The sequence below is a fragment of the Juglans microcarpa x Juglans regia genome, chromosome 4S, assembly GCF_004785595.1.
Source record: "Juglans microcarpa x Juglans regia isolate MS1-56 chromosome 4S, Jm3101_v1.0, whole genome shotgun sequence".
Taxonomy (NCBI): Eukaryota; Viridiplantae; Streptophyta; class Magnoliopsida; order Fagales; family Juglandaceae; genus Juglans; species Juglans microcarpa x Juglans regia.
Window position 1 is genome coordinate 870,049 of NC_054601.1, and position 26,561 is coordinate 896,609.

At 35.7% G+C, this 26,561-nt stretch overlaps 3 protein-coding genes across 5 annotated transcripts; all 3 read left to right on the plus strand.

Annotated features, from left to right (window-relative positions):
- The first annotated feature begins 3,499 nt into the window (after positions 1-3,499).
- Positions 3,500-9,058, plus strand: LOC121263715 (homeobox protein knotted-1-like 3). 2 transcript variants are annotated; one of them, XM_041166766.1, is made up of 6 exons: positions 3,500-4,654; positions 6,678-6,798; positions 7,318-7,511; positions 7,592-7,723; positions 8,308-8,444; positions 8,518-9,058. In XM_041166766.1, exons 1-6 carry the CDS (start codon positions 3,827-3,829, stop codon positions 8,552-8,554), a joined length of 1,449 nt encoding a protein of 482 aa, XP_041022700.1. In that variant the 5' UTR covers positions 3,500-3,826; the 3' UTR covers positions 8,555-9,058. The 2 variants fall into 2 exon arrangements, with proteins under 2 accessions (XP_041022700.1, XP_041022701.1); XM_041166767.1 differs by having other exon boundaries at positions 3,501-4,654; positions 8,526-9,058.
- Positions 9,059-10,745: 1,687 nt separating this feature from the next.
- LOC121263716 (neurochondrin) lies at positions 10,746-20,521 on the plus strand. 2 transcript variants are annotated; one of them, XM_041166768.1, is made up of 18 exons: positions 10,746-10,904; positions 10,982-11,168; positions 11,671-11,833; positions 12,759-12,895; positions 14,313-14,416; positions 14,566-14,661; positions 15,313-15,406; positions 15,734-15,854; positions 15,963-16,162; positions 16,688-16,779; positions 16,851-16,906; positions 17,353-17,442; positions 17,599-17,698; positions 18,093-18,197; positions 18,280-18,352; positions 19,589-19,752; positions 20,051-20,105; positions 20,252-20,521. In XM_041166768.1, the coding sequence occupies exons 1-18, from the start codon at positions 10,902-10,904 to the stop codon at positions 20,305-20,307; spliced, it is 1,896 nt and encodes a 631-aa protein (XP_041022702.1). In that variant the 5' UTR covers positions 10,746-10,901; the 3' UTR covers positions 20,308-20,521. The 2 variants fall into 2 exon arrangements, with proteins under 2 accessions (XP_041022702.1, XP_041022703.1); XM_041166769.1 differs by having other exon boundaries at positions 10,754-10,904; positions 10,991-11,168.
- Positions 20,522-21,907: 1,386 nt separating this feature from the next.
- Positions 21,908-25,849, plus strand: LOC121263717 (hydroxyproline O-arabinosyltransferase 1-like). Its single transcript, XM_041166770.1, has 8 exons — positions 21,908-22,536; positions 23,201-23,268; positions 23,382-23,583; positions 23,670-23,767; positions 23,853-23,922; positions 24,305-24,376; positions 24,596-24,709; positions 25,658-25,849. The coding sequence occupies exons 1-8, from the start codon at positions 22,120-22,122 to the stop codon at positions 25,715-25,717; spliced, it is 1,101 nt and encodes a 366-aa protein (XP_041022704.1). The 5' UTR covers positions 21,908-22,119; the 3' UTR covers positions 25,718-25,849.
- The last annotated feature ends 712 nt before the right edge of the window (positions 25,850-26,561 follow it).

Genomic DNA, 26,561 nt, shown 5'->3' on the forward strand with positions numbered 1-26,561 from the left:
AAATGAGATAAAAATTGAAAGTTAAATAAAATTTTTTTTACTATGTATCAGTCATTATTTACTCTAACAACGTATACTTATAGTTTTTTTATAAGAAGTGGTGTGTTTTTCATAGGGTATGAGGATATTTTTTACAAGATGTGAGATATAGAGTGCTGAATAGTAACTAATTTGAATCATTTTTATAAATAAAATATTATTAAAATATAAAATTTTAATATAATTTTTATTTTAAAATTTGAAAATTATTTATTATATTTTATTTAAAAATTTTAAAAAATTATAATGATTAAATAAAATGAGAAAATGAATCGGATGGTTTAAGATCTCATTTGGATAGTGAGATGAAATGAGATGATTTTAAATAAAAGTTGTAAGTTGAATAAAATATTATTTTTTAATATTATTATTGTTTTAAAATTTAAAATAATTAAATTATTTATTATATTTTATATAAAATTTTTAAAAAATTGTAATGAATAGAAATCGTTTCTAAGTGTATCCGATTTTTCTGCACGAAAAAGTTACCCCTATGACCACGAGCATCTTAACAGTACTGTTTTTTACACTGCTCCGTAGGGTCGTGATCTATGCACCCGGTAATGCCCAATGGGATGGAAGCAAATGTCAGACTTTAGTTTTTTTTAAAAGTAACGTTAGATATGCGCAAGTTTCGCGTTGATTTTTTTTTTTTTTTTCAATTAAGATCTATCATTAAAAGGATTATTTTTTCACATAAATATAAGATTTACTTGTTTTTTTTTTTTTTAAAATTCAATACACAAAATTGTAAATAAAAAAAGAAAAGAAAAGGAACAGACGGGAAAGATGATAAAGACAAAATGGGACATATCTTAGGAAATTACGTAAGCCCTTTTATTTGTGAGGTGCAATGCGGTTTGCCTGACGGCAGGTCCGCAAATTAATAAAAAAAAATGGAAAATAGAAAGAAGTGCAAGTAGGTAGGGGACCTAGCTCCTTTATAGGTGAACAGTTCCCATTTATTAAGCCGGCGGCTGTCAGATAAGTCAACATTCTTGGTGGTCCAAACCCGTCTGATCTCTCCATTTGGACGGTCGTGATACGCTTATCTGGCGCGTGCCTCGAATCCCGGCCCCACTCGTGGTCCACGCGACCTGCTCTCGACGCGTGTCTCAGGGTCGTTTTCCCGCGAGTAGCGGAGAGCGTGCCGACGTAATTCATGGTCCCCCCTCTCTCCCCCGTTCCTTTTTCGCGATGTTTCTCCCTCTTCTTATCTTCTACGGTTCTACCGGCTATTGCCGGTCATGGAACCACCGCACCTAACGAACAAACGGTATACCGAGAATCCTCGTAAGTATAAACTAATTAATATAATTATTCGTAATGGATGATGCTTTCAATCCCTAATCCTTCACGCTACCATGGGACGACGTGAACGATACGCTCCAATGGGTACAGGGACAAATGTCAGCACTGCGCACGTATCATGAATACAATTGTGTACTTTTACATGCATACGTGAAGCCATATATAGTAATAAGTACTCACTTTAACTTCCATATAAAGGAAATAAGTAACCACATTTGGTAATACGTTTAAATCATTTGGCTTTAGCTTAGTAACCAAGTTGATAATAAAATCAAATAAAATAAAATGATATTCATAGAACTATTTTCATAATTATTTACGCAATCCGATGGGAGAATAGAAATTACTACTGACCATTCCCTCCAACAAAACTTATACTTATCATGAAATGTGCCACGGCTCGAGTTGTTCGAACTCTAGACTTTAAGAAAGAAAGGTGTCACGTGTTTAAAGAGAATCAAATGAGAATGTGCATAGAGTAGTGATCAAAGAAACATTGCATGTTATATATAATGGAATTGCTTTCTGCCCATTGTCTTTCCCATCTATCTCTTCCATTAGTAAAGTATATTGCGTCAAGTTGTACTAATCCCTCCAATGGTTGAAAATAAATGAGATGAGCGTCGTCATCATTGGACTTTGTAAGATTACTTTTTTTTTTTTTTTTTTTTTTTTTTTAAGTTGGCAATTCTCTATCACTTCAACGAGGTAGGTCTCCTTTTAGATATTAAAATAATAATAAATAATTTATAAATAATAATAAAATAATCTAAAAAAATTATATTTTTAAAAAATAATTATATTTTTTATTTTAATTTTTATTATTTTTTCATTCTTTTATGATGTGATATTAAATAATTAAATTAATTATTATATTTTGTTTATAAAATTATTATTTAATGTTATATCAATGATAGATGATAAGAAAAATAATATAGAATAGATTTTTTTATTTTTAAATGATTTGCAGGCAGTTGTTAAAGTATTGATCTGTACAATGGGAGAAACAGTGCGCCGACGCGCATAAACATGGTCGTTGCTACAGTTAGAAATAACTTCAGCTCCTGCTTCTGTCTTCAAGCAAAACCTGAAAACCTGACCCCAACGTAAACCACCCGTGTGTTCAACACGCGCTTCTTGTCCCAACCTTAATGCCAAACTCTCATCCCCAAGACCAACTGTTTTGCCACGTTAACTGTCCTGTGACGTCCGATCACATTAATAATCAACCGACGACCAGTAGAGGTCCACGCAAATACACAGTTTTTCCGCACTCTTTTTTAAAATTTAAATTGATCATACTTTTACTATATACTACTACAAAAGCAAACATCATGTCGACATAATATAATACTGATCACCGATTCACCGTAATAATTAAGAATAATTAAAGGGCAAGCCTTTATAATCAGCCTTTAGTTACTAAGCATTTTAAACCATTAAAACAATTAAGAGTATGCAATTATCATTTTATTAAGATTGCATTTGAATGTTGAATTGAATTGAATTTAGATAATAAAATATTATTATAAAATATTTTTTTAATATTATTATTATTTTGATATTTAAAAAAATTAAATTGTTTATTATATTTTGTGTTAGGATTTGAAAAAATTATAATGATTGGTTAAAATAAGTTAAAATAAGTTTGAGATCCAAACTCACTCTTAAATTTTAGGTTTACTTTGAGTATTGAGTATATTATCAGAATACATCATTATTATTTATTATTTTATATATTTTTTATTATTATTCAATATTTTATAATTACTTTTTCATTATTATTCATAAAATACTTAAGAATACCTCTTTATCTAAACATAAATCTCATATAAACATTTATTTCTTAATATTTTTTAAATAATTCCAAAAAAAAAGAGGGTTGGATAATGGATTATGTGTTTGTTACCAAATTTGACATTTGTTTAGCCTCAAGGCTACGTACGTTGTATTTATTCATCCAAGCCTTATGACATGATAATGATATGCTGAAAAAATGAATAAAAATGAGGACGTGTACAAAACCAATCCCATCTAGGTTAAGTTATGGTTAACGACAAAAACGACAATAATAACAACAACAACTAACAATTATAAAATGGAAGTAAGAGTTAATGACATAATCACTCGCTTTAATTAAAAGACTCGTTAAGTAGCCAGAACCTGAAAACCATCCTCCTCTATCATTTTCAGACTGGAGCCGTTTCTCGACCTTTTACCTCTCCTGAAAACCACTCTCACAAAAAACCACCTACCCTACCGTCTCTCCCCAAACCTTCCGCTCGACTCTCTCTCTGCATCCCCTCTACTTCCTTTTTCGTATCACTTCTCTCTCTCTCTCGTTCGGTTCTTCTTCTTTGAAGTTCGTACCTGTGCAGGTCTTGTTATATTAAAGCCATGTACCTCGTAATTATCCAGGAGGAGTTCTCGTAAAATCTCTTTCTTTACGTTCTCTCTCCATCTCTCTGTTTCATTCATGGCGTACCACAACCAGCTCTCCCGAGACCTCCCTCTTCAGCACTTCGCGGACCAATCCCGTCAACGGGAAGCGCAAAACCAAGGCTTGCCTGACAACAGTGCCTTGCGCACCATCTTACCCGACCAGCTTGCCACCCACTCCTCCCCCTCTGACCCCAGCTCAAAACCCGGCTCCAATCACCACCACCATCTCCAAACCGCACCTAATTGGCTCAACAGCGCTCTCCTCCGTACGCAAGCCCAGTACAACGATACCTCGAACACCACCGCTGCCGGCGCCGCTAACAACAACAATAACACAAACAGCACCAATTTCTTGAATCTCCACACCGCCTCTGATTCAACCGCAGCCTCTCAATCCTCCAACCAATGGCTCTCCCGCCCCATCCTTCACCGAAACCACAGTGAAGTCATCGACGACGTCGCATCCGCCGCCGCCGGTGACCCCATGATCGCCGCGACCATGTCCCACGATTCGGCCGAGAACTTGAAGAACAACGGTGGAAGCGACAACCTCAATATCACCAGCGGCAACCCGAACAAGAGCGAGGGAGGCGTGGGAGTGGGTGTTGTGGTCGAGAGCGGGGCAGACGGAGTGATGAACTGGCAGAATGCAAGGTACAAGGCCGAGATTCTGTCCCATCCGCTCTACGAGCAGCTGCTTTCCGCCCACGTGACCTGCCTCCGGATCGCCACGCCGGTCGACCAGTTGCCCAGGATCGACGCCCAGCTCGCGCAGTCTGAAAATGTAGTCGCCAAATACTCGGCTCTCGGACATGCGACTCCGAGCATGGTTGGGGACGACAAGGAGCTCGATCAGTTCTTGGTACGCTTTTTTCTCTCTGCTGTCGTCGTTTTGTTGTTCAAAATTCGTTGATTCATGTGTTTGTAATTGTTGCAAATAAAAGCTTTTTATACCAAAAAAATTATGGGTTCACTATTTGTCCTTTTCATCTGTGTGCATCAACTTGGCTATATTATTCTGTGTTTCATCAAATTCAGTTGGGTTTACAGTATTTTGTTGGAAAATTCCCTCTGAACGAGAATTCTCCGACTAGAAATTCTTGGTGATTGAACTGTAAAGTCTGATGCACCGACAGATAACTCCACTACTCCAATCTGTTTTGTTGCGTGAGGATTGATCGATTGGTGGTGTTAAGAAAGACCACATCTTTGCTCATGAAATTCAATTGGGACCCAAGATTAGTTGGCCTTTTGTGGCTTGTTATTTGAAATTGATGGTGCAACTTTTTTTCATGAAGCACAGGGAAGGATGTACTATTAGTTGTAAATTTCCTGGTTGGTAACAAACGATTTGATATACTGTCAAGTATTCCATGAATTGTGAACTTTTTTATGAAGCATGCCTCCTTGTGGCCCATCGATTTTCAAGCATTTCTGGGTATGGGAAGCTGTTGAGACTGTGTTACGGCCAATTGTACGTAGACAAGAAAGCATAAACAGAGGAAGCTACAGCAAACAGAAAGATCTTGACATAGTTAACGCTGCCCTCCAAGACTGAAAGCAGATTAGATGTCTTTAACCGACAGATTATTTTTCTCAAGTTTTTCCTGAATGCCAATAATTGGACGTCCGAATGAAATTTCCACCACGCATCCTTTTTTGTAGCCACAATTCAAGTCATAAAAGATAGGAACAGCAACTCCTAGTCTTTTCAGCCAACACAAATTGTAAAGAAAATTCCTAACACATGCGTTCTATGGATAAATATACTCGGAAAGAAAAAAGAAAAACTATTAAAAGTTTTCAAGGTTGCTCGGTTACTGCAAAGTTGGGCTGGTGGTAGTGATTATGATTGGATAAATGAAGGAAACTTTGATGGATGAACATGGTCACTTAAACATCTCTGTCACTAAATAAAACAAGGTTTTGGGCTTTTGTGAAGGAATACAGATCGCAAACTGAGATGTATGAATTAGAGGGCATAACAATCCCTGTGCTGGGAAGCTATATCCAAGATACACAAGTTTGATTTTGGCATGAATGAGTACATCTGTCTGAGGTTTTCCGTTCTCATCATAAATTCAAAGGCAGCTGAACGTCATTACTCAGTAGGTGTAGTGTATCATAAAAAAAATATCTTGACTCGCTTCCTATTATTAAGTTTTAGTGCCTGTTGGAAAATTAGGCAGAATTCTAGTCTCTGCTATTTTCAAATCCTGGATAGGGAGGGAGAAGATTTCCTCTCCTCATCATTTACGTACTTCTTGTCTGCGAGGTTAGTTTCAGAAATGCTAAAAAAAAAACTTGCCGGTACTCATACAGGTTTAAATGTCAGTCATAATCTCGCTTGTATGCAGCGGGGAGATTGCTGGACTGCTAGATTCATGCATGATACTTACATTATACTGAGATATTTCACAATGTATTATATTTTTCTTTATCGAAACCTTAAGTAAGGTTGCATGTGGTATTCTCAATTAGTTGGAGTGCCTAGTCAAAACTTCTGAATACATAATATGGGTACTTGGGGGATACAAGAAATGTTATTTGGAACTCGATATCCTCTTCATTCAAAGTTTCTTTCACTTCATTTTTTTTCTCTTTCAATTTTGACATATAGGATAGATTATCCATCTTAAAGCGGAACAATGGCAAGATTCTTCGAAAATACTTCTTGGTTAAAGGTTTCTGTTTATGTTATTACCTATTTTTTTAACTAAAAAGGTGACATTGAGTTACAGGGAGTAGCTTAACAATTCATTTAAGCTGTAAAGGCTTCCATGCCTGTTTGTTCCATGCATTCACACCTTTCTGTCCCTATGCCTATTTTGTAATTGGCTGTCACGATAGAATCGGATTTTTTATCTTCTCCTTTGTTAATGTAGACACATTATGTTCTGTTGCTTTGTTCCTTTAAAGAACAACTGCAACAACATGTTCGAGTTCATGCAATGGAGGCAGTAATGGCTTGCTGGGAGATTGAGCAATCCTTACAAAGTTTAACAGGTGATATTCTGTTCTATTTCTATTCTAGTGGATGCTCCATGCTAGTGTAATAAGAATACATTTCAATGGTTGGAAAATTTCTTGCAGCTGCCCAATATGCTTCCCCGTCTCATATTGTGGTGACAGTACTTTTAATCCAAGGTTTCTCCTTGGCATGGCTTATGTGATCAATTAGCCCTCAACTTGTGATGGGGCACTTAAGGGCTCGTTTGGATACTAAGAATATCTCATAATATATGTGAATGGAAATGAAATAGTTTGAGAATATCTGAGAACGGTTGTGTTCCCAAACAGGCCAGTTAACAGAACCCATTGTTAATTCCAAGGAATTCTAGGGAAAATGAGTGGTTAAAATAACTATATTTTACTTGAAAATAATGAACTAATCCTTAAATAAGCTGCATGTGGTTATTTAGATGTATTCACATGTCCATATTTTTTTACACTGATCTGCAAGCAAATTTGCATGGAATAATCGATTACCAAAGCTATAATTGCTCCTACATGCTGCACGAACAGGCGTCTCTCCAGGTGAAGGTACAGGTGCAACAATGTCTGATGATGATGATGAACAAGTAGATAGTGATGCCAACTTGTTTGATGGAGGTTTGGAGGGTCCAGACAGCATGGGATTTGGCCCTCTGATCCCAACAGAGACTGAGAGGTCCTTAATGGAGCGTGTGAGGCAAGAGTTGAAGCATGAACTGAAACAGGTAATTGGAGTTATTGTTTGCAATGTTTATTATGGCATCTTCAGTGTTGCCACCTGAACAGTGTTCTCTTTCTTTGATAGGGTTACAAGGAGAAAATTGTAGACATAAGAGAGGAAATTTTACGCAAGAGAAGAGCAGGAAAGCTTCCTGGAGACACTACCTCTGTTTTAAAAGCATGGTGGCAATCACATTCGAAGTGGCCATACCCCACTGTAAGTTTTGGCCAGTTACAAGTAGCTGAGGAATCTTTTTGGAGTTTTGTTACACTGACACTCAAGCCGGTGTGTGAACACACTACTTGTTGTGGGACCCATTAAAACTTTAAAAAACCATAAATACCAATCATTTTTTAACACAGCTGATGTGAAAAGTTCTCACATCAGCAGTGTGTTGGGTGTATACCAAAGGAGGGTTGCAAATAGATTTGTTCATCTTTTTGAACCTATAATTTGACATTATGATAGGGCAAAAGGTCTTATGCAAGGCAAGCACTAACTAGAGCAAATATGACAACACCCCCCCCCCCCCCCCCCCCCCCCCCCCCCCCCCCCAAAAAAAAAAAAAAAAGGTCTAGGGTATACTCTGGTCAAAAACCACAAATTCTCCTTCCTAACAATGCAACCACACCCACACAAACACGAATGGTTACCACCCACTTACAATTTGTATTTAAGTTACAAGGCGAAACTGCTTTTTTAAGAAACCCTTTTAATGAGTAAGCTGCTTAAGAGAATCTGAGTAAAACGAATGCAACAATCCTTGAGTGATCCATACCCTGAATTTTATGAACTTTCAGGAGGAAGACAAGGCAAGATTGGTACAGGAAACTGGTTTGCAATTGAAGCAGATAAATAATTGGTTCATCAATCAGAGGAAGAGGAACTGGCACAGCAACCCTTCAACTTCTACTGTCTTGAAGAGCAAACGCAAAAGGTATTCCAAGTAGAGAATGTTTGTTAGTTTGAATTTTCCACGAGCTTTGCACCAACCAAAATTTGAAAAGAAGTAATGCAGGTGAAAATAGTCATGATCGTTTTATGTAATTGGAAGAAAATTGAAGAACGATTTCTCAAGTGAGCTCTGTTCGTCCTTCCTATCAAGAAATCAATCCAACATACTACATAAAAAATTCTGACTGCACAGGACTTCATGGTATGACTATGGGCTCAAGTAAAACACTCCAATTTTGCCTTTTCAGATAGGAAAAGGCTGACATTGAGGATGAGGTCGGGATGATGAAACCGGTTTGTGACATTGCACATATATGCTCTAAGGCTTTAGACAGTTTAGTGCATATGATGCAAATCTCATTAGGAAATCCAATACTTTAGAAATTATAATACTGAAAATGGTTTGGATGCCTCAGCAAGATTATGATTTTTGTTTACCTTCTTAATGGCTGTGAATAATAATGGTTAAGGGTTGTGGGTATACAGTGTAATAATCTGTGCATGCTACCTTACTTTTATACGTGATTATAGCTTTAGTTTGACAATTGTATTGCAGAGTTAAATTTGTAGCAAATATTGCATGAAAGTTTTTTGACAGTTCGATTGTTGATGGCTTGATCATGATGCTCTTTCAAGCAACTACAGTGCCATCACTGGCATGAAATATGATGTTTGCGGTGTATTTTCTTCATCCTTTTTCTCTCTCGGAATTTGTTTTCTCTAACAGAGGTGCTAATTTGTATATCAATGCAAATGCTGTTACCATGTCAAACTGTAAAAGATAGTCCTAGAGCCGTCTATCGAGTAAGCAAAATGACATCAAGATATGCACAACTTTCTTATCTATTGAATCCATCATCAAATTGAAGCGGGTAACTCCGCAGATGATGCTGATACTGATTCTTCTTTTTTCTTGTTATTGCCATGCGCAATACCTCCAGTACTTCCGAAAACTGCTTGATGTCATTGCGGATGCAGATATCTATGTGTACGCCATTGTTGTCATTTGGGTACCATCTGAAGTAGAGTCCACACTTCAAATAATTCAAGAAAATTTTTTTCTAGTCTGATTGAATACCACTGAGACTGATAGAGAAGCCCATTTTCTTCAACCCATTCATTCTCTTCTAATTCAAGACTTTCGCTTAACTAATTGAGGCCGTTTTTCATGTGGATTGGCCATGGAAGAGAGTGCTGTAGAGAGAGAGAGAGAGAGGCTCTGAAACTGGATTTTTGGATTTAAAATGGGAAAGTGGGATGGAAAGGTGAACATGTATTTAAGACCCATTTTGTATTTCTACGCAATTATTAATTAGCTATTGAGTATTGAGGAGATTCGTTTCGTAAGTTCCACTTTTTGCACGGCCCTTTGTTATTGGACATTCCTACACCGATCAATCAATCAACAAAAAGGAAGATCCTTAATCCTCAGTATTTGCTTTGTTAGATGCTTAAAGTTTAGTGTAAATTAGGATTCTTCCTTCGTCCGTCAGATTTTCAAATTTACTTCTACTGAAAATTAAGGGAAATTTTGTAAAATTAGAATTTACTTCTAATGAGTTTGCTTGATTGCATTATTTAATAGTAAAATGAGTTATAAAATAGTTCAAAATGAAAATACAAAATCACTATGAGCAAGCATTGTCGATCCTATACTACTAGAGTAATTATGTATATAAAATAATTTTTACAACCACATTATATACTAAGGAAGTTTTGCATAAAATTTGAAATGCGAATTGGATTGAAACTTAAAAAGATACAAAAATTCTATATGTAGTCACTTCTGCGTACTCCTTTGCGCACTTCACTGATGTGATTAGTTACGTCACTTTTTTTTAATATAAAGTAACTGCTTTGGCTAATCACATCAGTGTATTGTGTAAGGAGTACGTAAAAGTAACTATATGTAGCAGAACTTGAAGATAATGAGTTGTATATCCACACATTTATTCAACTATTTAGTCTATTGCCAATAAATATTCTAAACATAAAGTGATTACATAAAAGTAATCTCTCAAATTGAAGTGGCTTGACATGGTTTGACAGATTGTAAAGTTATTCTTCTTGTAAAGTAGATTCAACGGATCACATAAAATCATGTCAGTTCACATAAAATCATATCAATTTGTGAGATTATTTTTATATAATTCATTTATGATTGTAGCACTCCTCGTAATTTAATTACAACAGGAGAAAAGATGTCGTTCCATGATGTAAAACTTCACTTGGCTTGAATCTGTATAAACGGTGGTTTTTCTTATTGCCGTTTAGACCACACTCATGAAGTGATTGTCAACATTCTCGACCCCCAATAAGAACTCTTTTTATTATTATTTAAATTTATTTTTTCAAACAGAGAATTAGAAAGAAAACCCTCCAGAATCTCCGTTGAACTTCCATTCTCTTTGTTCGCTTCGCTTTCAGCTCCTCAGCTTCCATGGTGAGCATCTCTCTCTTTCTCTATCTTCCATTTCTCCCTCCCTCTCTCTTTATTAGTTCCTTTTGCGTAATTTACAGGACTCACAGCCGGAACAATCTCCGTCACTAGAAGACTGCTTGAAGCTCTTGGAAGGCGAGCGGGATGAGCAGCGCCTCGCTGGTCTATTTCTGGTCACGAAATTTTGCAAAGGTGACGACAACGCTTCGCTCCGCAGGGTTTACAACGCCGTCGGATTTCACTTCCTGGATCGTCTGCTTAGAACTGGTAACTTCTGAATCCCCCGTTGGATTTCGAGAGAAGAAAATTTTGAAAACCAATGCTTCTAAATTCTAATTATTTTTTGAATTAAGAAAACCAAGTTTTTTTACTAGGCTTTGTACTTAGTAGTTAGTTCAGTCTCGAGCATATTTTGTTGTTTAATTGGTTAATGAGATTGATGCGTTTTTTAACTTTTCTTCGTTAAAAGAAAAGTTTGATGAAGATGAAATTACATCTTGGAATAATTTATTACTAGAAGTTTTTTTGCTGTTCTTCCCGCTTAGTTCAAGGAAGACAATGAAAATTAAGGAAGTAAAAAGCCAAAATATTTTACGCTTGAATTTTTCCAAGTTGGAAGACCCACCTCAACCGAAGCCATCAAGGTTTATTGGAATTGGTCGAGTGAAGTCATCTCCTACTTTGGTTTCAAATATTGGAAAGCACGGTATTCAAGAAATTGAAGCTCAAACTCTGAATTTTGCGTGCATGTGTGAATGTATGCGTTAAGGGACGGGAAAAGGAAGCGTTGGTGGCAGTGGAGCCGACAACCATGACGCATACTTGAAGCTATCTATTACCGTTCTTGCTGCCTTGTGTCGTGTGCCTGAAATTGCTTCTTCAGAAGATATGAATCTGAAGATTCCGCTGATACTAGAGATAATGTCAAAGGAGTAAGGTTTTGTCATTAAATTTTCTTTATATATTGATGAATTGGAACGAGCCCGAGCTCGAAAATGTTATCCAAAATTCTTATTGTTTATTCTTTCTTATGATTTCAACCTGAAATTGACCATCAGATTTTATTATTGTAGCATAATTTTTAGTTATGGCCTCTGAGAATATTGTTATGAGCAAGGAAGGGATCAGAGCTTCCTTGCGTCTATTATTAAGATCTATGATTATTTCCAAAAAAGGAATGGATTAGAGCTTAGAGATTGTGAACTGAATAGATTGATAACATCTTTTCACATATCAGAAAAAAATATTGTGAACCAAAAAAGGAAAATTAGTTTGTTGTATTCAGTTTTCTTTAGGCTTTTATTAATAGTTTGATTTCAAATTGAGCTGTTCATACTTCCAGTGCAAAGTGGGAACACATGTACGAAGTACAAGTTTGTTGTCATGCATGCATATTAAAAGCAAATTGATTGACCATGATTGTATTATATACTAAACGTTATACATAGTAGCCTCAACAGGTGTGAGCTTTAAGAAAGTCGTCTTACTTCATGGTCACACAAACAAAAAAATATATAGTGATGATGTTCATTGTTGAAATATTCTAAAAGATGTGGTTTCCTATGACTTGAGTGAAAATCTTAGCTGCATTGTTTCAATTGGCTTGATCTCTTTCATTAGGCTTATATGGGATTTGGTGCTTGTCTGCTGTTTTTGCTTAGTGATATCTGTTTATCATGCCTTTTGTTTTCAATAATGAATTATCTATTCTGTTGATTGTGCATTATTTTTCGAAAGAACTTGGATTCTATATTAAATTTTAATGGTGCCTTTTTCTTTGGTCTAGGAATTCCTTTTTTGCCCAGAACTGTTCACACATAGTTCATTGTTGATTTGTGGACTTCCTTTCTTGTTCAGTTCAGGCTTATCTGTGCTTGAAGAATGCTATGAATTTCTCTACCTAGTATCAACTGCTTCTGAAGATGGAGCCTTGACATTGTATGAATCTGGAGGCATGAAAGTGTTGGCTTCTCAAATATCTACTTTTTCAGATGGTGAGTATTATTATTCTTCTCTAGTGAATTTTACTGTTAATCTTGTTGGAATCCTGTTTATAATTTATTCTTGCACCCTGGAGCCTTTTAATGCGTACTGCTTTCTTGCGTACAGTGAAGTCTGAGCATGTAGAGACCACTAGTGCTATCTCTAGTGTGTGTGGTGATTGATACCTCTTACTGTGTCTGCATCCTTTTTTTGTAATTATTTATCGCGTAGAACATGCATTGGATGTGTGGGATTGGCAGTGTTGGTGTGTTTAAAGCGGGAAGTGCCAGAGGAAAAAACGCGTCTTACCCCTAAAGCAAAGCACATGTATTTAACCACGTTGTGAGGCATTGCATGTATTTACCAGTAAAATCTGAAACCAATTCAAATTTAGCATCGATTATGAAACTAGTGATTAATAATACGATGCAACCATGGAAGTAAGATCAAGTTGCTGTATTTAAAGTATTTTTCAATTTTGGCAATTTGAAAATTTTCACTTGTGGGATTCGTTTGTGAAACATCTGATTGAGACAGGTCATGTGTAACATTGCTACTCATATAGTTTTGAGGGTAAAGTCATTAGGAGTATAGGGTTAAATCAGGTCTTATTTTGGATTTTATGTTATGAACTAATGTTAGAATTATTGAAAACGTTAGGTACTTCTCATGGGTACATACTGTGTACTTGGGCTATGCTTCCTTTTCTTATGAATAAAAATTCTTGATTACCTGTCAAAAGAAAAAAAAAATGTGCACCTGAAGGGCTAGGTGCCAGAAGAAAGGCACTTCCAAACCTTGAAGTGAAGGGCATGCAGTCAAGCATATGCATTCAATTACAAATAATGGTTGGATAATTTATTAACATTGCTGGATAGTATTTTGGGGGAAATCGTATAAAATATGAATTGATAACCCCTAGGGGTTGGCTCAAGTGGTAAAGGCCTTTGCTCCCTCCAGGTCTAAGGTTTGAATCCTCTTGGGTGCAAACAATTTCTAGGGGCCATCGGACTGAAGGATTTTTCCCTTGAATTACCCGAGGTGCACTTGCTGGAAACACCTTGCTGAGGGAAGTTGGATGAGCATTGATTCAGTGTTTTTTTTTTTTTAAATTCTTTAAACAAATTTGTTAAAAATGTTGTATTCGTCTTTTTTTAACAGTTGAGTTATTTGTTTTTATGGTCACCGACTGAGTTCTTGTGTGGAAGTCTTCCAATCTTGTTGACCTGGAGATCCGAAGTGACTTGATACGTGTTTAAAAGTGTGAATTTTACTTCAATCAGGCATGCTGTGCTTTGCAATTTGTGCTAAGGCTCTATGAAGCTGTTGTGCTTAAGCGAGTCTGACAATTTTGACATTATTAGATTATGAATTTGTGGTCTTTCATCTAATTTTAACAGAAGTCATACGATGCAAAATGTTGTGCAGATTCTCATCTAATGGAGATAGCTTCAAAACTTGTGATGTTGATACTAAGCAAGCTGTCTTTGGATGTCATTGCTAATGACTACTTATTTGAGCTCTCGGTGATTGTAAGTTTAGCCATTTGTCATTGTTTAAATGTTAAAATTGTGTTTCTGTTATCAATCATGTGGTCTACTAAATTTGTATTGACTTGGTTTGCATGGCTTTTACTCTTTACAAAAGTGAACCTTTTTTTATCATCTTTCATTTCTTTTAGGTGTCAACAATGGCAAGGCCATTTGCAGTATTGCAGAATTCCTTGAAATTTGAATTGCTCCACCTACTCTGTACCATTATCTCATTGAAATATTTGGTATGCTGTATTCTTTTAAAGTGTTTTTTTTTCAGATATTTTAGTATTAATGCTATTGTATATATTAGTCTGAATGTTAAATACTATTAGTCATAATGATAAAAGGTTTGGTACAATGTTCATAAGTACACCAATGAAAGCTCCATAAATTCAGATTGAACTGTTGGGATTTTATCAATTGGTTGGGTGGCTGCGCCCATAACCCTTGACTATATCAGATCTGGTTCTTGGTTCTCAGGAATATAAATTGGAAATATGTCTGGAAATTTCATATCTGATCTGTTGTAAGAGCGTTGAAATTTTGGGCATTATTTAATTTAATTCATTATATTTGTATTTATTTTTTACATCTGGTAAGCTAGATGCAAACTTAATGGGGGGTTTTGAACCAATGAGTTCACTCTGCACCTTGGCTAGAGTTCATTTACTTTAGTTCGTTATATGCAAGGTAGTGAAACTTTTGAGTCTGTGATTTTAAGCAATGAATATGAAGCTACTCATAGGTATCCTCATTTAATTCTGTACCTTTTAGGTTCAGATCATAAATTTGCAAATCATGTTTATAATCATTGCATCTTTATACTATCATGTATATGCTTTCTAATTCAACTGCTTATGGAACTGATTGTGATAGGTTCTTTGTACTTGCAGGCACCACTACATGATGCCCTTCGGGTAATGCCAAACAGAAGTTGGTCATATTATATGCGTGATGGTATTGCGGCCATCCTACATAGTCGTGTTGGTATGTTGAACTACTTTTTCATTCATACCATTTATATATAATTTTTTTGTATTTTTTGTTTGTTTAATTTTTCACAAGTCAAGATTGGGAAACATGTTTTTCTTCTTTTCCTCCCATTTCTCAAGAATGTTCTTTAAGATTTCTTATATCTTTATCATTTGAGGGCAAGAAGAAAGCTCTCTGTGTTTCTTACAGCATTCATCTTTGTAGGGTGTGTGTGTGTGTGTGTATGATAATGCTTTATTATTCATAACCCACAACTTGTTTTAAAAAAAAAATTCCGTTGAAAAGCATATTGATGCCTCTTTTTTTCCCACTCTTGTACAGCACCTGCAGAGAGGCTGGAGGCTCTTATGTTGGCTGAGACTATGGTAACCATACTTGGGGGGAAGTGGTTGCTTGGTCAAGTAAACTTGCCTCATAAAGAAGATCTGGTTCCAGTTGACAGGTAGGTGATACGTGTAAATGCTATGGTTTTAAAGCCATCCACATCAAGTGTGACATGTGGTTCATTTTCATACCTTTTATTTCCTTTTTCACTGCATTCTTTTTTCAGGTTTCTGCTGCTTGTCTTAGAGCAATCAAGGGTTGAAGTTGCTGTTTTGCTTAACGAGCTTGCCTACTTGAAGTATGAAGCATCTAAGAATTGTTCATCTACTGCTGAGACGATTTTTTTAAAGCAAAGAAATGTGGCTATTGCTTTTTCCTTGATGGAGAAGATAATTAAATTAATATCAGACACTGGTGGAAATGAAGGTATTTAAGAAATTTCTATTGTAGACAGCTCATAATTCCATTCTTTTTCTAAATTAGTTATAGGTTTGTGAATATCCGTGCATTTGAATTTACCTGAGTTGTGCAATCGCAATAGTTTTTTTTTGGGGCAGTTATACATTCTCTTCAGGGAAGATTTTTGTGTTTGTGTATGAGAAATTATTACATTTTGCCTAGAAAATTACAGTTATCTTATGTGCTATTATATTTCACTTGTATCTCAAAATTTAAGTTTTTTTACAAATTTAGTTGGCAAATCTTATCTTTTTATTATTTAGTACGATAGTACACATTTTTAAAAAAACAAAACAAAAAATGCTGAGGGTCACTTGTATGTATGCTATCTGTGAAGTTTGTGTCTTAGGGTATGCTGTTGTTTAGGTTTATAGCTTGGTCACCTAACTGATTTCAATAATCTTATGATCATTTTCTTTTTATAAGTAAACGATCATTTATAGCTTGGTCACCTAACTGTCTTAGGGTATGAAATCTTATGATCATTTTCAGGAGACCTTATTGATGAAAGCACTTTAACAAATGTGATCAGGGCACTTAATGAGACAGTTAGTGTTGTTTTGGAGTATTTACAGGATGCAAAGGTAAGGTAGTGGTTTGATGGCAATAAGATTTCATGTGTTGCCTTCGTAAATTTACCGTTTTGATTATACAGGAACATGGACAAAGGAAAGGAGATGATCTTCTTGCTTCAGTGCGGATTGTTGGGAGGTCTGCTCAATTTCCCATTTTCTTCTTATAATATTTTCTTTTTTATCTTTATAGTGAACTATGATCACAGTGTTATTTTTCCTTCAATGCCACATTTATTGAAACTCCCTGCATCGAGCTTCTGTCCACAATCTCTGAATAAAACTTCCATTTTGTTGACTTCTTTTGGGAGAAGGACAAACTTCCTTTATATGTTGCTAAACATCCATTACAAACTAGGCTAAGAGGCTATACTGGTTAGCAATGTTTTTTGAGAAGGGTTTTGCTTCATACAAACCATTCAATTTATTTTACTTGTCAAAAAAACAAACCATTCAATTGATTTCCCTAGAAAGAGAGAAACTTCCACCTTTACATTACATGAGGAACTGTTCACCGTATGGTATCTGATAAATTGTGATTTAATTAGAAATTCACCGATATGCTAATAAATGTATTTGAATCAGCTATCTTGCAGAAGCACCCTTTGCGTGCAAAGAGAAGGTCGAAGAACTATTAGAGTATATGCTTTCAATCGAAGGTGAAGATGAACAAAGGTTTGAGAGCTTTCAAAACATAATTCCTTGATGGACTGATAATTAGTTCTTTGGTTTTGGTTTTCTTTTCTTTTATGTTCTTGGTATTTGTGCTTTTTTTTTTTTTAAGAAAATAGTTGGAGAATGAATTTTGCTCAAATTGTTTATGAATTGCAGCCCTTTCTACTCAATATGTTTTTTGCTTCCAATGTTGTGTCAAATAACAATGAAGATTGAAGGATGCAATGCTTTGGCTTCTTCCGGAGGGCATAAAGCTGTAAGCATAATTCTTCTTATTTTTTTTCCCTCCCTTGAAAAGTAAGATAAGTTTTATTAATGATCAACAAAAAGAGGTATACGGGGGAGACAGCAAGCTGTAAGCATAATTCCCATTGATACATGGAAATGCATCCTTGTAACACAATGTGAATGTTGTGGCTTCTTTAATACTCATGATCGCTTGTCTTTTGCCTTCTATCATTATTCTTCTACCTAACAATATATCATTTGACGGCTATGGCACTGTAACATAATGGAATTATGTTAAAATTGGGGAAATTGAAATCTTGAATATACTTGTTACATGTACAGATGCATTATCTCAACTCAATGGAATGATTTGTATTAAAGCACTTCTATTAATTTTGTTTGCATATTGATTTTCTTTGCAGGTTATGGAATGCCTCATAAAATTGATTGGCCTGGATAATCATATGGTTGAGAACGACAGTTCTGTCTTCTTGGCTTGTGATACAATCATGAATCTCCTGTTAAAGGTGGTTAACATAGTCTCATGATGCATTTTATAATATTGCATTACAACAACACATAACACATTTTGTTTCTTTTTGTCAATAGAAAGAGCACGTGCGGTTGTCATTGGACGAATCAACTTATGTTCATCTTTTGAAAGCGTTGGCATGTTGGACAGGTACCATTGTCTCCATGCAGTTCCTATCTACAAATTTGCATCAGAAGTGGGAACCTATGATGTGAAATTTTTTTGTATTCCAGTGAAATATTAGACTTCTTTTCCTTCAGGTTAATTTTCTTGTGTGTTTTAATAATTTTCAACATTTTCTACCTTTTTATGTAGTGTAGTGTTCACTTATAAAAAAATGTATATTGCAATAAAGTGGTCCTGCCTCATGAAAAGTATCTGAGACAAAATTGGGTTATAATTTATGGATGGGAAATTCATTGGAGTATGTCAACCATATAGTAAGGCTTTCTAGAGTGTAGTAGGTATTTCCTTTGTATACATCTTGTGTACTTGGGCTGTGCCTATTATTGGTAATAAAATTTCTTATTAATTATTAAAAAAAAAAAAAAAGCCATATAGTAAGATTGAAATATTGAGAGCTCGGAAAAGAGGGTGCTGGAACACTCTGGTTATATTGCTATCTAATTGGTAAGAACAATTAGTGTCCAATGGATGAGCTTAAAGTTTTCTTTTTTAAGTCGTTCCTATGGGCGGGGGCTATAGTTGTAACAGACTTAGTGTCCATGATCTTCTTCTTTCTATTGTAACCTCTAGCTAGGCGTTTTTTCATTTATACTTCTTGTGTACTTGGGCTTTGATTACCTATAAAAAAAAAAAAAAAAAGGTTGGGTGCTAAAACCAATGATAAAATGTGATCTTTATTGGTAAAGGAAGAATATAGACAAAGTCATCTGGTACGTACCCCCACATGAACTTTCATACGAATCTATATTTATTAGAGTTCCTTTTGTTCAACCTTATGTTCACTTCTGTTTTCATTACATCATTTTTCCACTTAAAACAAATCTCCAAATACTAACCCCTTTTGATACTTTAGACGGAGCCTATACTTAAAATTCAGTGCAAATAATTTAGAAGCTTAGTAAAAAAGAAAGAAGATATGACAAAAAATTTCAATAAAAGAAAATATAAAAACTCAAGTCCTAATCTATAAGCTGGGAGCTTGAATCACTATAACTGAATTCTGAATGAATATATTAGAAGGATAGACTGTTGTAATCAACACTGTTGTCAGGTTGTGATCCCACAACTGTGTTGCGGGGTCAATGATGTGCTTATTTAGATCCCTTGAACTTGCGCCCTTTAATACTTCAAAATTTCCTTTGGGATGAAATATTGCAATTATGTAAGCATCTCAGTCAAAACTTCTGAACTTGTTTTCAGAGGATACTGAAGACCCATCGGTTATTATGATGGCTTCAAGCATTTGTGCACTGATATTTGATTTCACATCAGAGAAGGCTCTTCTTAATCATCCCAACTTTGATGGTGGCTCTCTTAGTGTTCTGTCTAGGCTCATTGCGAGAAGTTTGGCTTCAGGTGGACAGGTAAATTGCATGATGTCTAGCCCTCTTAATAATCCTCATGCTTTAGATGTGGGGTGAAGTCCAATAGCCAGAATTATAATTTTGGGACAAGAATGTACTACGAGCTGCACAAACTTGGGATTGAGCTGTAGCGTTCTTTTCTGTTGGAAATTTGTGATCCAGGCTTTTGAAGTCCGATGATTGTTTTCAAGGTGGCCTTGGATGGTTTCCACTCCTGCCTGATGCTTAAAGCAAGAAACGATACCACAGACTGATTATTGTCTACTTATATGCTGTTATTGCATTTAATTAATTGCAGGATATGTCTGAAGATACCAATGCAGATGCGGATCTTTTGGAGATTGTTAATGCAGGTTTGTGAAATTCTCGCATCTGAAATTATGAATTTGTCGGTTTATGTATAAAAAGTGTAGACCTCTCTGTTTAGAACTGTGGATTTTTCAACTTTCATCTACTTATTCTGAGATCCTGTTCAAGTGGTTTTGGGGCGTTCTTGCAGGATACTCTCGATGGGCTCCTAGGTTCCCCCATATAAGAGCGGAAGTTGAGAGATAAACTGGTTACGCTTCTTGGGCGAAATTCTATTTTGTTGCCAACCGAAGAAATCAGGAAGGGATGATCGTTTCTCTACGATCTCGGTGCATTGATTCTACTCCACTTTCATGTGGTCAACCCCTGTTGTTTTTTGGCATGCTTTTCCAAGTTGTGTATGTATATGGATGATAGCTTTCCGAGTTTTATAACTTGTAGAGTTCACCTTTCTTTTTTCAATCTTCCTTGATTACACCGTAACTGGCCCTGTCAGCTTTCCATATATTGACCCTAGATCCTTGGGGAGATTGCTGAACCGTTGCCTAGAATACCTTTAAGATCCGATTTAGACAAGGATTAGAGAAGTCGGGCTCTATTTAATAGAAATTTTCTTCTCTAATTACCCCTCTTTTGGTACATGAGAATCCGTGCGCCTGAGTTTGGGTTGGGGGCATACAAACTCTGATAATGTGGCCCAACCTTTGATCGGACTATTGCACTCTCAAAGTAAGTAAGGTTGGTAATATGTGACACGACCCGTAAATTTAACATGAATATGATCCGAAATTGACGAATTTGAGTTTGATGTTAATGGGTTTGGGTTAAAACGGATTGAATTATTGAGATATAATTTATTAACGGGTCAATCCGCTTAATACGAAATCAACTTGTTTTGACCCGTTTTGATTTTATTTTAAAATTAAAATTTTATTATTGTTAAGTTGTAATATTGATATTTTTCAGTATGTTTATGTTTTTGTTGAGATTGTAATTTTAGACCGATGTTCATATTTGTTATTGTACGGTTTGCAATATTGGTTTTATTATATGTTAAAATTTGAAAAATATTAATATGTATTTTTTAAGATATTGTTGCTATATTTTAAATATAAATTTTAATTTTTATGTGAAATTTTGTTAATCGGGTTTGTGTATTAGTTTAATCTATTTACATGAAACGAGTTTAAATAGATTATATTGTGTTAATTTATTTTTAATTAATTATTAAACAAGTCAATTAATGACCTGATTCGACCCGTTATTTAAATGAATTAGATTAGGGTTTGAAAGTTTAACCCATTTAACTTGATGGATTAGGTTTAAGTTGATCTGTTTATACTTCACACAAACTAAGAACCAAAAAGGCGATTGCACCCGAATTGCGTTAGCTATTAACTGCTGTTGGACCAAAGGAGTTAAGTGATATGGATTTTGATTTAGCGAGACAGCATTTCCTATTCGCCTCATTGTTTTTATTTTTTCTTTTTTTTTTCACAGTTTTTAAATATTTAAAAAAAATACCAATATATTTAAAATCATTTTTTTAATCATTAAATGAAAAAAATTAAAAGTGGCAAGCGATACACTTGAGCGGTAGACTTTGGACGGCAAAATAGTATTTCTCTATGAACAAATGGAATACGAGTGTTTTTCATTCTTCAGATATTCATTTGAGTATTAGAGAAATGCTATTTTGTTCCCTCAAATTACACTCATTTTGACACTCAGGAGGCCATTATTATGTTTATTTATTATTTTTAAAGTCGATTCATTTGGTCATTAATTGCCTGTTCAATGAGTTGCCCAATGACTAATGACTATGAGGAGAGAGAGAGAGAGAGCGCAAAAAGAAAAACAAAAGAATTTGAGAGTTGTTAACACCCGACCATGCCTTGACAGCTAAAGGCGACTTTTTCCTGTCGACGCCGACTTCATCTTCCCCATCTCTCCCTCTCTATATATTTCTGTACTGAGAAATTGTTTTGCAACCAGATAACACGAATCCATGGACACTAGAGAGCTCTGAGAGTGAGTGAGTTTTTCGGAGAGAGAAAAATGGGTTGTGGTAATACGTTCTTCACTGTCCTCGTAACCTTCTCAGTAGCTCTAATCACGTACAACATAATCATCTCAGCCAATGCCCCTCTCAAGCTCGAACTCCCTGGGCCCTCTCGATCCTCTTCATCGAGAATATCCGTCGACCCCATCATCAAGATGCCGGTGGACAGATCAAGAGGTGGGGCCGGTTCAAAAAGTCCCGGGCGTCTGTTTCACACGGCGGTCACGGCCTCGGACTCCGTCTACAACACCTGGCAGTGCAGGGTCATGTACTACTGGTTCAAGAAATTCAAGGACAGTCCCAACTCCGAGATGGGTGGGTACACGAGGATCTTGCACTCTGGGAAGCCCGACAAGTACATGGACGAGATCCCCACCTTTGTTGCCCAGCCTCTTCCTTCGGGATTGGACCAGGTCGGTCTTCCCCAGCTATTCCTTCCTTTTCATCAATTTATATGTACTGTGTGTCTTACTTTTGGTAGTGCCAGTTTTTGGAAATTTCAATTCAATTCGGGTTTCCGTTGTGGGATTTTAATTTTTGAGATATTTAGTGGATCGTTGAGGGTTAGCAAACATAACACGGCATCATAAGGAGGTCTATAATCACTTTTATAGATGCCTATTCACAATTACCATCGGGAAGAAATACAAGACATGGTTACAAAGAGCAGAAGTCTGCTATAAATGGGAAAGTAATTATAGATGCACGATTTACTATTAAAATCCCTGTATAAACAGGATTGTGAGTAATTTTTTTCTTACTCCAAACATCAGAGGTGCTTAATCACTTTTTTTTCCCATATGAGAGATTAACGTTAACCCGTAATGTGTAGCTCTCAAATTGTCAGGCCTATGAGTATCCAGTTCAACTCTGTTAGTTCTTCGGCCATTCTCTCACTCACTGTTTGGTTTGATAATGAACAATAGTTCTCCATAGATGTGAGTAAAATATGAAAATGAATTTGAAGTGTAGTGACTTATTTTTGTGCGCTTCCTCTTTTTGTTCCCCTTCAACTATACTCTTGTTGGTTGCCGGTAAAATATAATTTATTGCCTATCTCACATCTCGCAATTGCAGGGTTATATAGTTCTCAACAGACCATGGGCGTTTGTGCAATGGCTTCAACAAGCAGACATTAAAGAGGAGTATGAAACTCATAACAACCTACTTTTGTCTTTGATGAGTTGATTTTTCCTTCTGGTCTCTATTGTTCTGGCTAGATATTAGTTTACATATACTATTCATATGATGTATCTAGCTACATACTGATGGCGGAGCCAGATCATATTATCGTCAAGCCCATACCAAACTTATCAAGAGACGGGCTTGGAGCTGCGTTTCCTTTCTTTTATATTGAACCTAAGAAGTATGAGTCGGTACTGAGGAAGTATTTTCCCGAGGACAAGGGACCAGTAACTAACATCGACCCAATAGGGAATTCCCCTGTCATAGTTGGGAAGGTATATATTGTGATTTGGAGTAATAAAAGTAATGGCAGTCTTTTGGTTTCTTTGGCATTTTCTTGATTTCTATGATAAATTAATAGGAATCACTCAAGAAGATTGCTCCCACATGGATGAATGTTTCCTTGGCAATGAAGAAGGATCCTGAAACAGATAAGGCTTTTGGTTGGGTGCTTGAAATGTAAGGGTTATCTAATCGATTCAATTTTTGTGTCAATTTTGAATTACATTATTGACCTCTACTACCTGTCCTGTCACATTTATAGGTATGCTTATGCTGTGGCATCTGCTCTGCATGGAGTTGGTAACATCTTGTACAAGGACTTCATGATTCAGGTTTGATGAGATAACTATTCCTTTTTTGAGTGCACATACTTTGTTTAGCTTCTACAATTTATCAATCTACTAGTAATTGGTTTTACCATTGTCTAATCCTGTATCGTCAACACTGAGGAAATTTGAAGTAATTACTAATTACTCTTTATCTGAGTGCACTTCAATCTTGGGGATACAAGCATCTTCTGCCATTTCTTTATGTTAGGCATCTTTGTAATAGTACAGCGTCATGAAATTTTTATCAAGGGAAGTAATTAAGGATTCGGTGGGAAAAGATTTCTACACTTATATAACATCTATTCTCCTTTCTAAGTTACTATCTTTTGTTTCCCTTGTCACTGTATAAGTTACTATTAGTTGCCTGTTTTGTGACATTTATCAGCCTCCGTGGGATACAGAAGTTGGCAAGAAGTTCATAATTCATTACACTTACGGATGTGATTATAATATGAAGGTAGTTTTCTTTTCGTGACTCGTTTTTCGTATATTTTTTCTGGAGTTAATGTTTCTTAGAGAGATGAGACACTTCAAGATTTTCTCTTTGGGGGAGGGGGGTTGCTACTTGCTAGGCAGAATAAATGCCTATCGGCTTTTTATTTATTGCCAATTTAACTGTTTCCAGTTTATGAGAAGTGTTGTCTATAGACTCTTTACTGCATGCTATGATATATAGGGTGAGTTGACATATGGGAAGATAGGAGAATGGAGATTTGACAAAAGATCTTACGATGCTATCCCGCCACCAAGAAACCTTCCATTGCCTCCACCTGGTGTTCCAGAAAGTGTGGTAAGTTCTATCTCACCAATTAAGTAGGAAATCTATTGCTGGCTTGCTACATAATTCATCTAGCTTGTCTATTTGGAGCTTGTATAAATCATTTCTCTTCGTTAATTTATTTCTTTTTACCTGGGAAACTCTTCTGCTTAGAATTTTGAACATGGAACTTACAAACTTTCTGGTTAATTAGGCTGACCAACATTTGGGTTAAATGAGGCTCATGACATATTGTTATATAACATGAAGCTATTGTTTGACCCAGGATCTATGCAAACACGCTACCCCTGTACCAGCTGAGCTTGAACCTAGGACAGTAATTAGTCACATTGACAAAGAAGCGTGATTGTGGTTTTAGGACAGTATTGTTTTTTGGGCTCACTTGTTTACACCAATCAAATGCGGTTGTGAGTTCTCCCATTGAGGTAGACGAGTCCCATCCACCCTACAACTTCTCGAAAGCCAAGCGTGGGTATTGTGCACACTTAAAGCTAAGGCTGTGTTTGGTTCCCAAAACCTTAAATTAAAACATCTAAATACCTAACTATCAAATTACTAAATTCATCCTAACTCAAAACCTTCTTACGTGTGGGACCCACAATCTTTCTCAACTTAAAACATCTTTATACGTGAGACCCACAATCTTTTTCAATTTTTCATAAAAAGTACTAAACTCATCTTAACATCCAAACACACTTTAAACTCAATTTAGATGGACCTCACATAACTCATTCCACAACTCATTACTATTCATAAAGAACTCAACTCAACTAAGTTAAGCTCAACATCTAAACGCAGTCTAAACCTTTAGCGACTTGCTACTTTATGAATGGAGTTCATACACGCCTGCGCACACATACAAATACAAAGAAAATAGTTTTCAAGAAATGATATTTGCTTCAAGGGTTTCAGAATTTCTTCCATGTTTTTGGTTTCGATGGGCTAGTTTATGCGATACAGGTGACACTGGTGAAAATGGTCAATGAAGCCACAGCAAACATTCCAAATTGGGGATCGTAGGGACGAGATCTGAGGCTAGGTTTCTGTAGGCATAGCCATGTTTTGAGCATGGACGCACGTTATTCGTACAGATTTTGTGTACGTGAAAACTGTTGTTAACTACTTCTCTTTTATATATAAACTGGATTGGATACATATTCCCCGATGATGGGTGGGGAGTCCAAAAACTGTAGTGGGCAATCTTGCTCCACTCCCATTGTCTATAGAGTAATGGTAAATGCAGTCATAAAATGTACAAACGTTGTGCAGTCGCTTTGAAAAAGAGTAGAATTTACAATTAAAAAATTATTATTATTTCATGCGGGTTCTATATTTATTCATTTTTTCAAAGTGATTATACGACGTTTGCACACTTACAATTGCAACTATCATTTCTCTTGTCAATAATGCTAATCTTCTTAGGTTTTAGACCCTGTACGGACTTGTGCATTCTCCTGGCAATTCCGTTAAAGAAAAATTATACTCATCATCCTTACACCACACACTATATAATTTTTTTTTCCTTACCAAATGTGTGGTGTATGGATGGTGAGCAGAAGAATTCAATTAATTTAGGAAGAATTAAAAAAAAATGATAGGGATCCCCCTCTCGTTCAATTTTCCCGCTTGCTTGTTTTTTTTTTTTTTTTACTTAATAATTAAGAAAATGTTTTTTAATAATAATGTGAATTTTTTAAAAAAATATTTAAAAGTGTTAAAAAATGATGTAAAAAAAATAAAACATATTTAAAACTTTTTTTTTTCACATCATTTTTTTAACACTTTTAAATATTTTAAAAAAAATTACAATATTATTAAACAATATTTTTTTAATCATTAAGTAAAAAAAACAGCCATAAAAGAC

Excerpts from the sequence above, each read along its gene's own strand:
- LOC121263715 (XM_041166766.1), top strand. The coding sequence starts at position 3,827 with ATGGCGTACCACAACCAGCTCTCCCGAGACCTCCCTCTTCAGCACTTC. Across the intron at positions 4,655-6,677 it reads AGGAGCTCGATCAGTTCTTG|ACACATTATGTTCTGTTGCT; the intron begins GTACGCTTTTTT and ends TTGTTAATGTAG. Across the intron at positions 6,799-7,317 it reads ATCCTTACAAAGTTTAACAG|GCGTCTCTCCAGGTGAAGGT; the intron begins GTGATATTCTGT and ends CTGCACGAACAG.
- LOC121263716 (XM_041166768.1), top strand. Across the intron at positions 11,834-12,758 it reads CTAGAGATAATGTCAAAGGA|TTCAGGCTTATCTGTGCTTG; the intron begins GTAAGGTTTTGT and ends TTTCTTGTTCAG. Across the intron at positions 18,353-19,588 it reads AGCGTTGGCATGTTGGACAG|AGGATACTGAAGACCCATCG; the intron begins GTACCATTGTCT and ends ACTTGTTTTCAG.
- LOC121263717 (XM_041166770.1), top strand. The coding sequence starts at position 22,120 with ATGGGTTGTGGTAATACGTTCTTCACTGTCCTCGTAACCTTCTCAGTA. Across the intron at positions 23,923-24,304 it reads ACAAGGACTTCATGATTCAG|CCTCCGTGGGATACAGAAGT; the intron begins GTTTGATGAGAT and ends GACATTTATCAG. Across the intron at positions 24,710-25,657 it reads CTGGTGTTCCAGAAAGTGTG|GTGACACTGGTGAAAATGGT; the intron begins GTAAGTTCTATC and ends TATGCGATACAG.